General features: G+C 63.6%; 1 protein-coding gene across 1 annotated transcript in view; it reads left to right on the top strand.

The window, feature by feature from the left end:
• Positions 1-368: 368 nt before the first annotated feature.
• The window catches only part of Mlph (melanophilin), a 24286-nt gene continuing 10349 nt past the window's right edge, over positions 369-14305 (top strand). Inside the window, 7 exon segments of the mRNA XM_048344330.1 lie at positions 369-533; positions 7275-7496; positions 7604-7716; positions 9401-9504; positions 11148-11267; positions 11556-11745; positions 13565-13704. Coding sequence (XP_048200287.1) covers positions 424-533; positions 7275-7496; positions 7604-7716; positions 9401-9504; positions 11148-11267; positions 11556-11745; positions 13565-13704 — 999 coding nt within the window. The 5' untranslated portion in view covers positions 369-423.

The following is a 14305-nucleotide window of genomic DNA, read 5'->3' as shown; positions in this document are numbered from 1 at the left end:
AACCAGCAGAAAAGCTGAAGTTGAGCTGTGGTTCAAATGGTAGAACACTAGCCTTGAGCGACAAAGCTGAAAGCTCGGGACCCAGGCCCTGAGTTCAATCCCCAGTACTGGTACAAAACACAATAAGAAATGGGGGGGGGAGGGAGGGAGGAAGGGAGGGAGGGAGGGAGGAAAAAGGGAGGGAGGGAGGGAGGAAAAAGGGAGGGAGGGAGGGAGGAGGAAAAAGGGAGGGAGGGAGGGAGGGAGGGAGGAAAAAGGGAGGGAGGGAGGGAGGGAGGAAAAAGGGAGGGAGGGAGGGAGGGAGGGAGGGAGGGAGGGCGGGAATTCTGCCCTCCTGTGACTTGCTCAGTAGCCTCAGACCTGCTGAGGCTGAGCTGTTCTGACCTCCTGGCTTTCTAGGCAAGGACCAGAGGAGAAGCAGCCATGGGGAAGAAGCTGGACCTTTCCAAGCTCACGGATGAGGAGGCCGCGCACGTCTGGGCGGTGGTTCAGCGGGACTTGGACCTCCGGAGGCGAGAAGAGGAAAGGCTGGCGTGAGTGCCGGGCGGGGCCGCGGGGCTCCGGTCCCCGTAGGGTCTGGGTGGGCCTGTGAGCTGTAGAGTGACCATCACGTGGGGTGCCTAGGGGCGGGCACGAGGCCAGAGGTGGGGGAGAGGCAGGAGCAGGAAGCGCCATCTGGGACGTGGCTCTACCCCGGGGATTACAGGAGCCCTCTGTCGCTGAACTGCTCTTCTTCCCGGAAGAACTTGACCCCGCTTCCGGCGCAGGCTCCTGAGCCAAGCCTGTGATGAATGTTAAGACAGTAACAGTGCCGCCTGGGACGCGCCGGCCCTGGGAGGGCTTGAGGGGCTCCCCTCCCCAAGGGGGACCCCAGCCCCGTGTACAGCGGGGGGAGCCTGGAAGTAACTGGAACAGAGCAAGCAGGAGGCTGGCAGGAGACCTGAGAGGGAGACAGGGCAGGGAGGGGGGAGGGAGGGGGGAGGGAGGGAGGGAGGGAGGGAGGGAGGGAGGGAGGGAGGGAGGGAGGCCAGGGAGGCCTCCTGCGAGTCCCTGCTGGCAGGGCGCCGCAGAGGTGTGGGCGGTACCCTTGGAAGGCAGCACCAGCGGGTGTGCCCAGGGATTGGAGATGCAGGGTCCAAGGAAGGGAGGAGTTAAAGGTGACTCCAAGGTCATGCTCGAGTCACTGAGCGGCAGGCGTTGAGGTCAGCTCACGTGGAGCAGGCTCTGGAGCGCCAGGCGGTGGGTTCAGACTTGCTGGGGTCAGGTGGCCTACAGGCGTGCGGCTGTTCACACCCAGGGACCGCACCCAGCCCTGACTGTGCACAAGCAGCAGGTCCACACTAACGTGGGGTGCACACGAACAGTGACTGTACACAAACAGCAAGTCTGCACTAACAGCGGTATCCATGAACAGACGTGACCGATGGTTATACAGGAGCAGGGGCTGTACATGAACAGCAGCGTACACGAACAGGGGGTGTACACCGTTGGGTGTACAATCTACTCTGGAGCTCAGCAGACAGCACTAATGGCCATTGTGTTAATTTCCCAGGACCGTGCGCTCTCTCTCTTTCTCTCATATATATACATACATATACATATATACATATATATATATACAGCTCTGGGGGTCAGCGGAGCTAAAGTCAGGATAGCCGCCCCCACCCCCCAGCCAGCCCCCCCTGCCAGCTCCAGGGAGAATCGGCTTCCTGGTCTTTCCCAGCTCTAGAGTTGCCTGGCTTCCTGGGCGTGCGGTCTCTTCCCCATCTCCAAGCCCGTCAGCTGTGCCTCTCACAATCTGCCTTCCCGTTCCTGCTATTCCTGTGGTGACATCTCCAGATTCACCATCTGAATACCCCAAGAGAAACGTGTGTCTCGGAACCAGGCTTCCATCCACCTGCAGAGCGCCTCGCCACCAGGGCAGAGGAGCTCCGGGGTGAGGCGGCGGGGGAGTGGACATTTAGGGGTGCGCCAAAAAGGGCTTAGCAGGAATGCCGGATGGTCCTGGGTGCAGATCTTCCCCCTCCTTTCCCTTTTTCGTGCCCCTTGGTTCCTTTCAATGGCAAAGAAGAGACCCCTGCAGGTCCCCTCTGAGTCCTGTCAGGAAAGGAGGTCTCGGGAGGGCCGACTGAGGCCCCTCCCAGTGGGCTAGCCTGTCACCGTCTCTGCCATCCGTATAGAGTGAACCGGCAGGGGCGCTGCGGCTGACCCACTCCTCCGTGTCTCGTGGGAGCCGTGGGATTAGGGAGTGGGCGCACTAAGGGCCTCGGGTGCCCATCAGGGGTGTGTGTGTGTGTCCTGGAGGCGTGTCTGGTCAGGGAGGCAGCTCCTGGTTCTTCTTGGTGGCTTATTCTGTCTCCTGTTCGCTGTCCTGTTAACTCCACCCCGGGGAAGCCTGTCCACGAGCCCGGGCTGATCCCAGGAACACAAAGGCAGTCCCGGGACAGACAGGCAGACAGACATACGAGCCCCTAGGTCAGGAAACGTGGCTTGAGTATTTCTCAGACCAGACGTGACTGGCGCTTTGGAGGGGTGGAACGGAATGAAGACTCAAAGACTCTGGATTCTGCGGGGGGTGTGCAGCTCATGCCTGTAACCCCAGCTACTCGGGAGGCTGAGGGCTGAGGATGGAGGATCGAGGTTTAAAGCTAGACTAGACAGATAGATTTGCGATACTCTCATGTCCAACTAAGCAGCAAAAAGCCAGCAGCGGAAGTGGTAGAGCACCAGCCTGGAGCACAAACGCCAAACACGAGCTCTCGGCAGCCAGCCGGCGCCCTGAGGACCCGGGGCCAGCTGCTCCCGGGACAGGAGACAGGCCATGTCTGATCACCATCAAGACGCGGCGCTGCGAGGCAAAGGCCGGAGAGCTCGAAGACGGGCCTGGCTAGGGTGGAAGGCCACGGGCTTCGCAAGCGACGGAGGACAGAGCCCGTTTCTCCCCAGCCCCTACGCCCGTCCCTACTAGAAACATCTCAGAGTGTTCATTACAGGCTTAGCGTTCATTACTGGAGGTGATTCCGGCCCCGCCTCTGTTTCCTCCTTGCTCTGACCTCCCTCCCCTTCTTAAATATTTGCTTTGGGAGAGTCCAGGGCCCGGGCCAGCTTCTGTCTTTGTTCTGGATCATTCCTCCCCGTGACCAGTGACCTCCCCTGGCTTTGGCTGCGGGCTTTGTGAATGTCGCGCGTTACTGGTTTCTGTTCTGTGTTGTTGGACGTGCTGAGGATGGCTACCGGGCCCCGTCCTTGCTACCACTCCACCTCTGGGGCCGGAGCCCAGGTGTGTGAGCTGTCACCCTGGCCCTCCCTCCCGCCCTCCCCCCGCCCACTTCTGCCCCTGCACTTTTCCCAGGTGAACCCCTGGACTGTGGTCGGCCTATTTGAGGGCTTCCCGTCGCCGCAGGGTGACAGGCCCGGGCAGCCTCGGCCAGCCTCCCTCCGTGAGATGGGGCCCCATCCGGGGACCGTCCTCCAGCCTCCTCCAGGGAGCTCAGGACAGCAGACACCGGGCTCTGCGGCACCTGGGGCTGAGAAGAAGTCCTAGAACTTTCTGCCAGGACTGTGCTCACCCTGCGATTCCCCCATTCTCAGCCTCCCGAGTAGCTAGGATTTCAGGGTTGGCCACTGGCACCCAGCCTGAACGATGCTTTATTCCATCCAAAGCAAGGAACAGCAATTCCTTGCATCGAGCGTCTGCTCTGTGTCCATGTCTCTCCATGCGTCTCCAACGAAGTCCAGACCTTTCTCTGCGTTGCTGACTCCTTCTCCTCCTTGAGGCCCAAGCTGGCCTTCATTCCAGTTTCTCCTGCCTCAGTCTCCGCACTGCCGGGATTACAGGGGTGCCCTCCCTACCGGGCTCGGGCTGCGGCATCTCCTCAGTCTGCCTTGGACTGTACACCCCCTCCCGCCACCCCTCTTTCTCTTTGAAGCTGTGTATAGAAGAATGCTGGCTGTTCCGTGCTGTGGATGTCTGTGTCCCTGTGGTGTCTGCCTGGCGGTGCCTTTGTCCCCTGCTGTCCCCAGAGGTGTGAGCCAGGCCCTCAAGTCCCTCGCCTGCCAGGTGCTCCGTATTCAGGGTGCTGCTTGGGAACGGAACCGTGTCCACGTACAGGAAAGGCCACCATGTGCTGTCATTTATGATATATAAATAAACCTCGGAGGGAACACCTCCCTCTTCCCTGAAAGCACCTAGAAGTCCTGGGACTCCCCCATCCTGGACCCGAGCCCAGAAGGAGGCCCCAGCCGCACCGTGGGGAGCTCAGTCACCCCCGTCCTGGAAGCTCCTCCTCGTGGAGGCTGCCCAGCCGCCTGCCAGCTGCCCAGCGGCGTGGCGGAGAGCCGGGAGCGAGGCCTCGTGGTGCCCGCTGGGCTCGGTGACTCACCCCCACCCACCCACCCCCACCCCCACCCCCTCCCCGCCCGCCGCCAGGGCTGGCCCAGAACACCCTGTCTTAGAGGCTCGGCCCACAAGTCAAATAGGAGGCCTGCTGGGCTTCCCCAAAAGACAAACAGGTGCGAGGTGGAGTTCTGATCCCCACAGACACGCAGAGGATCCCCGGGATCTGAAAGAGCCGTCGGGTGAGCCATCGCGAACCGGCTTCTCACCCCCCAACTCCTAGCTACTCAGGAGACTGACACGGGAGGTGGGGGGGGGAGGGAGGGAGGGAGAGGAGAGAGAAAGGAAAGGGGGCGTGGCTCTGCAGCCCCGCCCAGCTGCCCGCTGGGACAGGAAGTCAGCTGCCCTCAGGTCTGCAGATGAGATCAAGGCTGCGGCGGGCTGGGCCTGGGCCTCCAAGCAGGGGCTGCGACTGGGGCCTGGCGGCCTGTCGTCCACCCATGGCCACCGCGTCCCCCCTGCCTCTCCCCCCACCTGTCCAGGCCCCCCCCCACAGGCCACCCCTCCTGCAGAGCGCCCCGCCCATCAGCCCTGGTCCCCTCCCATCGCCTGAGGGCAGGGGGGCTCTGGCAGCCCCGTCACCCAGGTCCTCCTGGGAATCACTGCTCCTCCGTCCCTAGGGAGCCTCACGCTGCTCCCCCGGGGGTCTGAGCTCCTCGCTCTTGGGACTCGGGGACGGGAAGGCATGCGGGGGGGGGGGGGGGGGGGCAGAGGCGGGTCCTGATACAACTCAGGTCCCGCCACCAGCGCCCTGATTTCAGCCAAGCTTCAGAGCTGCGGGGCAAATGTGGTCTCCCCAGGAGATCTGTAGAAACTGGGGTTCAGCGCCCCTGCCCTTTGCAGGCTCTAGGAGGCCAGTGGGCGGTGCTATCTGTGCCCGCTGCTGGACTGCGGTCTCCTCTGTTGTATTGGGGGGGGTAACCCCCAGCCTGGCGGCCCCATCTAACATGAGGACCCGGCTCCTTTGCTGTTCTTTGTGGGGGGGCAGGGGGGCGTACTTGTGCATCTTTGGGATCCATGCGATCAGCATCACCTGCTCTTCTGGGCTGTGCAAAGGAATGTAGTTCCTGTGTTTTGGACACACACGCTGACCTTTCACCTTGCCCTGTGCCCTCCCCCCTCCCTCCCCACCCTGTCCCCACCCCTGGAGGAAACAAACTGAAGCATAGCTTGGGGCCTCGTGATCTCCCCGGCTCTGTCGCTCTCTGCCCCCGACTCCACCTTTCCAACCAGAGTTCCCACTGGGGTTGGCCTATGTGGAAGAGCCGAGACGGAGGAGTCCCAGTGCTGTGGCTCACGCCTGTAATCCCAGCCGCTCGGCAGACAGGCCTCGGGAGGGTCCTGAGCAAACAGCTAGAGACCCCCGTCTCACCCACTAAGCCAAGCATGGCGGCAGACGGCAGACGGCCCAACCGCGGGGAGGAGGATCGAGGCTCCCATGAGACAGCGCCACCACTGTCTCGCCTGCTTTTGTCACCAAGAATGGGTTAATCTTGTATCTCATCTAAAAACACAAACGCTGTGTTGGGCGGACACCCACAGCCAAAGAAAGGCATTCGTTTTTATCTGGGGTTCATTTCCCAGGCAGTTCAACTTGGCTGCGCACCAGAAGCTGTGTGGTTTAAAACCGGACATTCTAGAAGAGTTCTGGTTCTCCTGGGACTTCTAGGTGCCGGATAATTCTGCTCTGGAATGAACCCAAAGCAAGCACTGCCCTGCTTCACAGAGACAGCCCCGGGCCACAGCCCCAGGTCACCCCCACCCACGCCCCCAGCTCTGTGTGCTGAGGACAGACCCCCTGGCCTGCCCTGGGGGTTCCGTGACGCTCTGACGGACGGGCACAGGGCCCTGCCACCCAAGGCGGGGCCACAGAAATGCCCGTGCAAGGTCACTTCTGCAGGTCTAGCCTTCACCACCCAATCCCCTGAAAATGAGCAGGACTGGGATTGAGATGGATCGCTCCTGGTCCTGCCCCGAGTCGGGAGAGTGGGTATGCGGCTGGGCCTGTGTGTGGTCAGGGCGGCTGGGCGGGCGTTGGCCCAACTCCACGTCACTGATTGCTACAGATGAGAGAGAGCGCAGGTGATTGTGTATATATATATATATATATATGTATATGTGTATATATATGTGTATATATATGCAATCACGCACGTATATACACACACATTCAGAGCCTGACGCACAATGTATCTGCATTGTATGTGCGTGTGTGTGTGCGTGTGTGCGTGTTGGTGTGTGTCGAGGCTGAGGCTTGAACTCAAGGTCTAGGTGCTGCCCCGTCGTCGGGGTCTTTAGCCCCCCCCACGCTCCCCCAACCCGCGGGAGCCAAGCAAGGAAAGGGCCGGCAGGCCGCCCGCACCCAGCCCTCCCTCACCGCAGGACGATCAGACAGCCCGGGAGTCAAGTCGGCGCAAGATCTCGTTTATTGGGGAAGTGCTTGCCACTAATATAAGGCACAGGAGCCAATCAGGTCTAAGATCGGCAGGAAGGGGAGGGGTGAGCTGTCCATCAAGGGCGGAAGAGGGGGGGGGGCGTCACCGCCCACAGAACCGCCTCCGGGTTATCACCAAAGACGCTTGCAGCAGCTGCGCGTTGTTGTGGGGCGCCGCCATCTTAGCCACACGTGGCCCCAAGACTGAGAAACAGGCGGGGCCGGCTCGTTGACTTCCAGGGGTGCCCCACGCCCCTCCATTTTTGTGCTCAAGGCTGGCGCTCTACCACAGCTCCGCTTCGGGCATGTTGGGGGTTCACTGGAGATAAGAGGCTGGCCGGCCTTCCCGCCCGGGCTGGCTCCACACCTCCACCCTCGGGCGGCCGCCTCGGGAGGAGCTCGGCGCCCGGCTCTGTGCGGTCCTCACGCTCGTCTCTCCCCAAGGGAGCTGAAGGACGAGCTTCGGAAGCAAGCATCCCGGAGGGAGCTGCTGTGTGGCACTGCCCAGCTGAACGAGAGCCACTGCGCCCACTGCCTGCAGCCCCACGGGCGCCTCGCCGGCGGGCGGCGACAATGCCAGGACTGCGGGCTCTTCGTCTGCAAGAGCTGCAGCCAGGCCCACCCCGAGGGGCCGGGCTGGCTCTGCGCCCCCTGCCACCTGGCCAGGTGAGCCGGGCCGCGGCCCAGAGGCCCCGCTGGCTTCCCCCGGGCGGGCCGAGCGTGCGTCCGTGCACGCCGGCAGCAACCCGGGGCCTGGGCTCCTCTCCCCGCAGGGTGGCGCGGATGGGCTCGCTGGGCTGGTACTACGAGCACGTGAGAGCCCGCTTCAAACGCTTTGGCAGTGCCAAGGTGGTCCGCTCCCTCTGCGGGCGGCGGCGGGCGGCAGGTGAGCCCAGGTTCTCCAGGGGGGGGGGAGGGCTGCCGATCCATCCTCTTCCTTTCGTGCGTGCGTGCATGCGCGCCTGCGTGTGTACTGGGGCTTGAACTCGGGGCCTTGCACTCTCTTAGCTTTTTGGCTCAAAGCTAGCATTCCAACACTTGAGCCACACCTCCACTTTTGGCTTTTTGCGGGTTAATTAGAGGTAAGAGTCTCATGGACTTGGCTTCCCAGGCTGGCTTCGAACCTTGATCCTCAGATCTCCGCTTCCTGAGTAGTTAGGAGGACAGGCATGCGCCTGTCTGTTCTTGCTTCTGGCGCCCCGTGTGAAGATGCACTTGCCGCGTGACCCACTTGCCGCGTGACCTGTGGCATGTCACCCACGGTTTGTTCTGACCTCCTGGGAGTTCCCACTGGGTGCCGACACCCCCACTATTCTAAATCATGTTCTTTCCAGAACGTCACATCAAGGTGAGAAGTCAGTACTGGTATACTATTAGGAGAGAGACAGACAGACAAAGGGGGGGGGAGAGAGAGACCTAAGCTACACATGATGGCTCACGCCTGTAATCCTCACCACTTTAGATGTAGAGATTGGAGTTCTTGGTTCAACGCCAGCCTAGGTATATAACGTTCTAGGCACTCCATTTCACAAGTCAGGTGGGCCGGGCATAAATTGAGACTCTACATTGAAAAGAACCGAAGAGCCAGGAACCGGCGGCTCACACCTGTAATCCTAGCTACTCAGGAGGCTGAGATCTGAGGACTGAGGTTCAAAGGCAGCTTGGGGGCAGGAAAATCGGTGCGACCCTTATTGCCAATTAACCACCACCCCAAAACCAGAAGTGGAGCTGTGGTTCAAAGCTGGTAAAGCACTAACCCTAAGCCTAAAAGCTCAGGGACAGTGCCCTGGCCCTACATTCAAGCCCCAAAACTGGCAAAAAAAGAGAGGGGGGAGGCAAAAGGAAGCTCAAGGAATGACTCAAGTGGTAGAATGCAAGACCTTCAGTTCAAACCCCAGTGCTGTCGAAAGGAGAGGGGGAAAAAGACTTAGAGAAATGCATTGTGACCCAGTCCTTCATTATGTTTTATAATCCAACTACGTATTACCCAGCGAACTTGGACTCAACGATGCTGCCAGGCCTCCGTGTCTAGGGACACCAGTACAGATGAAGCGCTTCTAAACTGGGGTTCCCCCCCCACCCCATGCCCCTCACCCCGCTCCCCCAGGCATTCTCCCCCAGGTCTCCCTGTGTGCTCACAACCAGGCCTGGGGTTCAAAATTGTCACCACTGGCGGCCAGAAGGTGGCGCTGTGAGACAGGGACACCAAATACCAAGGAGGTTGTCGGGGCAGAGGTCTCGCTTCTGGCCTGGCCCAGGCCCGCTCCCCGGCTCGGCCTCTGCCAGGTGCTCCTCAATACGGGAGAGGCGGGGCGGGCAGGGGTGGGGGGAGACCGAGATGCCCCTCGATGCAGCCCGTGAGGACGGGGCGGGGGAGGCGGGGGGGGGGGGGGGGTGAGAAGGACAGACAGGGAGCCGGCGGAAGGTGGACAGATGGGCAGGTGGGTGAGCGGGAGGAAGAAGGGACGGGGAGGAGGAAAGCAGGCGGGAGGAGGATGACCTGATGGCAGACGGCCGCGCTCCTTCCCGTCTAGCTCTGCTGGGTGAAGACATCGCGCCGTCTGTTTCAGGAGAGACGGAGCCAAGTCCTGGGGAGAGAAGCGGAGACAGCGAGCAGACAGACGAGGAGGGGGAGCTGCGCACCGAGGCCCAGGCCCCGGCTCTGGGCGGCAGAGTAAGCCCTGCCCAGGGGCCGGCCCCGCCCCGCCCAGGCCTCCGGGCCACGCCCAGTCCCCGCCCAGGCCTCCAGGCCACGCCCAGGCCTCCGGACCACGCCCAGAACCCACCCAGGCTTCCGGGCCACGCCCAGACCCCGCCCTGCCCAGGCCTCCGGGCCACGCCCAGGCCTCCGGACCACGCCCAGACCCCGCCCAGGCCTCCAGGCCACGCCCAGGCCTCCGGACCACGCCCAGAACCCGCCCAGGCCTCTGGGCTTCACCCAGTCCCTGCCCAGGCCTCCGGGCCACGCCCAGACCCCCGGGCTACACCCAGACCCCGGGCCATGCCCAGAGCCCTCCGCCACGCCCAGGCCTCCGGGCCCCGCCCAGACCCTGCCACGCCCTGGCCTCCGGGCCACGCCCAGACCCCCCGCCATGCCTCCACTGCTTACCTCAGGGCCTCGCCCAGACCCGCCCAGCCTCAGGGCCACGCCCAGACCCTGCCACGCCCAGGCCTCTGGGCTTCACCCAGTCCCTGCCCAGGCCTCCGGGCCACACCCAATCCCCGCCCAGGCCTCCGGGCCACGCCCAGACCCCCAGGCTACACCCAGACCCCGCCACGCCCAGACCCCCGGGCCATGCCCAGACCCGCGCCCCCCCCCTGCCAAGCTCAGGCCTCCTGGCCTCACCCAGTCCCCGCCCTGCGCAGGCCTCCGGGCCACACCCATACCCTGCCACGCCCAGGCCTCCAGGCCCCGCCCAGACCCTGCCATGCCCAGGCCTCCGGGCCACGCCCAGACCCCCGCCCTGCGCAGGCCTCCGGGCCACGCCCAGACCCCGCCACGCCTCCACTGCTTACCTCAGGGTCACGCCCAGACCCCGCCACCCCTCCACCACCCACCTCAGGGCCACTCCCGGGCCCCCACCACGCCTCCACTGCCCACCTCAGGGCGCTTCACGGAGCCTTCTTCCCACAGCCCAGCATGGACAGCGTCCCCCCCCCACCCACTTCCAAGCCAATAGGGTGGAGCTGAGACTCCCCCCACCCCCCCAGTCCCCCAAACAGGCCTGTGCACCCAGGGCGTCTGCAGGCAGCCCTGCACCCCGGGTACACAGGCATCCTTCACCCCTGTCGCCAGCCACGAGCCTTTCCTGTTCTTCACTGCCGTTTATTTGTGGTTGCTTTGGGGGTGGAAACAGCCAGGTGGCCCCTGGGTGCGGGGGGGGGGGCGCGAGGGGCCGGCTGGACAGCCATCGCTGGCCTGGGGTTCGAACGGAGCCGCGTGCTGGGCTCCCAGCCATCCTCCCCACGGGGGCCACGGTGAAGGCTGAGCTCAGCACAGAGAGGGAGGGAGTGGGGAGTGAGCCTGCTCTACCTGGGAGAACAGGGGCTGGGGGACCCCCCTTGCACCCCAAAGCCAGCGCCTCCCGGTCCCACAGCACCCGTCCATCCACACCCCCCACGCTCCGCTGTGACGTGGGGGACAGCCGTCTCCTGGCAGGTGCACCCCGGCCCCCCGAGGGCTCACGCGGAGTACGGAGGGGAGGCCGGCGTCGGGGGCTGGGCACGGGGAGGCTGGTGGTGGAGGCTGGTGGTGGAGGCCGGTCTCCCGGCCAGGCCGCCCTGACGCCCGTCTTCCTCATCGCACACCTGGCGCAGCAAAGGCGCCTGCTCTCCTTCCATGACCTGGACTGCGAGGAGGACTCGGACCAGGACACCCAGCCCTGGGGCGATGCCCCGGGCCGGCCCGGGGACCCTGCCACGCCCCGCCGCCTGCAGGTCAGTGGCCTCTCCCAGGGGAAGGGGCACGAGACCAGAACCTTCTCACCCGCCCAAGGCCGCACACGTTGGGGTGGGGGTGGCGGTGGGGGCAGGTGAGGAGAAAGCCTGAGGCTCTGCCAGGGAGACAGAAGCCTGGGAGAATTACAACAGTGCTAACACCCCCCAAAGAGCTCCTAGCCCGTCTTCGCAGCCGCGGCCTCGGGGAGCCCCCAGCCCCCTGGGGGCCGCCCTGCCAGGGTGCCAAGCCAGGGCCCGGGAGGCTCCCGAGCTGACCGCCGTGTGTAGCCCCTGTCAGGTGAGCCCTGCGCCGAGGACAGCGCCGCCCTGGAGGCCGAGGTGCCGGAGGAGGCGGCAGCCTCCAGCGACCGCCCGCAGGCAGAGGAGCTTCCGGACAGCCTGGAACCTTCCGGAGCGGAGGCACTTGCTGAGCCTGGAGACGCCCACGGGACAGCCCCGGGGGCTGCTGCCGGGCCCGGTGGGTGCCCTGGGTGGGGGGCATGAGAAGCCTGGGGAGCCGCGCTCTGCCCGGACAGTGGGCTTCGCTGGGGCGCCCAGACCCCCCCGCCAGGGGAGCCGAACAGCCCCCAGGTCACTGCTGCCGCGTGGGGTAGGGGCGTGCTGAGGTCCCCCCAAACGTCTAGGATCACTGGTCACGTGGTGCGAGGCAAGGCCGGCTCTGCACCCAAGGCTGAGCTGGGTGATGATGGGCAGTGCTGGGTGATTGACAGCGTGGTGTGATTGAAGGCGTGGTGTGATTGACAGCTGTGATTGACGGCGTAGTGTGATTGACGGCGTGGTGTGAAGTGCCCGCAGAAATAGCAGTGGAATTGGCTCTAAGGGGGGGGTCCTACCTCCCCCGGCACAGTGCAGAGGCAGATCTGCGCTGAGCAGCCTGGAGGGCTTCGTGTCCCCCCCTCCCCCAACCGCCAAGTCCAGGGCACGCAGACGAGGCAGGAGAGCCCGGGGTGCGTGCGGGGTGCAGTGCCCAGCAAAGATGCCTGGGACCGGGCAGTTCCGCCTCGGGGGCGCGGCTCCCCTCCCCCCCCCCCCGCCGTTCTCACGCGTGCCAACTCCTCCGCGGGCCTCGGTGAACGAGGAGGCCGCCCCGGAGTGCCCTTTGGTAATAGTCCCGGGGCTTGAACTCAGGGCCTGCACGCTATCCCTGAGCTTTTCTGCTCAAGGGCGGCGTTCTACCACTTGAGACACGGCGCCCCGTCCGGCTTCGCGGTGGTGAATTGGAGATGGGCGTCTCGTGGCCCTTCCTGCCCGGGCTGCGTCTGCTCAGCACCGGGCCCCGGGGCTGCGCCAGGGGCCGCGTCCTCGCCTGGAACTCAGGCCATGCCCACGAGCGCCTGGGTTGCTTCCTTGGCTGGTCGCACTGCGTGGTGCCGTCCAGGCCGAGCAGATGCATGGAGGTGATTTGGGCGGGGACACCGCAGTGGGGGGGGGGCGCTTCCAGTAGCCCCCAGAAAGAAGCATTCCAAGCCACCCCACAGGGAGGTCTGGCCGTGAAGGTTCTCTGAGTCGTGGGTCTAAATGAAAAGAAAACCAAGCCAGCCAGCGGTGGCTCACACCTGCCATCCTAGCTCCTCGGAGGCCTCCTAGCTCCTCGGGGGATCGTGTGAGGTTCAAAGCCAACCCGAGCTTAGAATTTCACCTGAGAAACTCATCTCCAGCTAACCACCAAAAACACCATAAGGAGCGAGGCACTGGCAGCCCACACCTGCAATTCTAGCTGCTCGGGAGGCTGAGAATGAGGATTACATTTCAAAGCCAGCCAGAGCAGGAACGTCCATGAGACTCCTCTCTCCAATCAGCCACCGAAAGTCCACAAGTGGAGCTGTGGCCCAAGTGGTAGAGCGCTAGCCTTGAGCAAAAGGAAGCCAGGGACAGCGCCCAGGCCTTGAGTTCAAGCCCTAGGACTAGCAGGCAGAAAGAGAGAGAGAGAGAGAGAGAGGGCAGGGCAGGGCAGGGCAGGGCAGATCACTGAGCAACCAGGCAGTGGACAGACTCCCCAAATCACCTGCACTGGCAGAAATGTTCCAGGCTCCCGGCCCTCACACACTGGGAATTCGAGGCCTCCTGTTATTCTGGCTCCAGGCTTGCCTGGCACACACGCTAACCCCTCCTCCGGGCCAGCGGTAGGGCTCCGGGGACCGGCCCTGCCAGCTCCCTTCCTCATCTCAGCCCAGACACGTCACAGCTGCCCTTCCTCCGCGCCCGCCTCCGTCACTGGGCCAGAAGAGACGGTGCCTCGGGTTTGTGCCCACGGTCTCAAGCCTCTTCTTCCTTAGGGACACGAGCCACGGGGAAGGGCCGGCCCCCCTCGCAGTACCTGGCCGACGTGGACACGTCTGAGGAGGACAGCCTCCAGGCTCCGAGGGCCCCCTCCCAGAATTCCACGCGGAGAGCCCACGCCGCCGCCGCCGGTCAGGTAACTCCGTCTCGCCGCTTCTCTGGGAAGGGCAGTTTGCCTTTACACCAAGCCACTTCAGAAAAAACAGTAGAGCCTTTCGTACTTTGAGAGAGAAAATTGCCCATTTTGGGGAGCTACCTCGTGAAAACATGCACCTGTTACTGGCGTGGACTCCCATGCCATGACCTTAGTCGTTTTAGTTCCTCGAAACGAGTCACGAAGAAGCCAGCTGTGATGGCTCCTGTCTGTGATTCAAGCACTTGGGAGGCGGGGGCGGGGGGACCTCGAGTTTAAGGCCCCCCTTGGCTACCTACGGAGACCCCGTCTTCAGAAAAGAAAAGAACATTTAGTCAGTCACCGGTGGCTCACGCCTGCAAGCCCAGCTACTCAGGAGACTGAGGTCTGAGGATGGTGGTTCGAAGCCAGCCGGGGAAGGAAACGTCCATGAGACTCTTTATCTCCAATTAACCACCAAACCACCCGGGAGCTGTGCTTCAAGTGGCAGTGAGCCAAAACGCTCAGGACGGTGCCCAGGCCCTGCATTCGAGCCCCAGGACCAGCACGCACGTGCGCGCGCACACACACACACACACACACACACACACACTCACACTCCTGG

The sequence above is a fragment of the Perognathus longimembris genome, chromosome 4 (genome assembly GCF_023159225.1).
Source record: "Perognathus longimembris pacificus isolate PPM17 chromosome 4, ASM2315922v1, whole genome shotgun sequence".
Lineage (NCBI taxonomy): Eukaryota > Metazoa > Chordata > Mammalia > Rodentia > Heteromyidae > Perognathus > Perognathus longimembris.
Note: the sequence above shows the minus strand (reverse complement) of the source record. Positions and strands in the feature narration are given on the sequence as shown.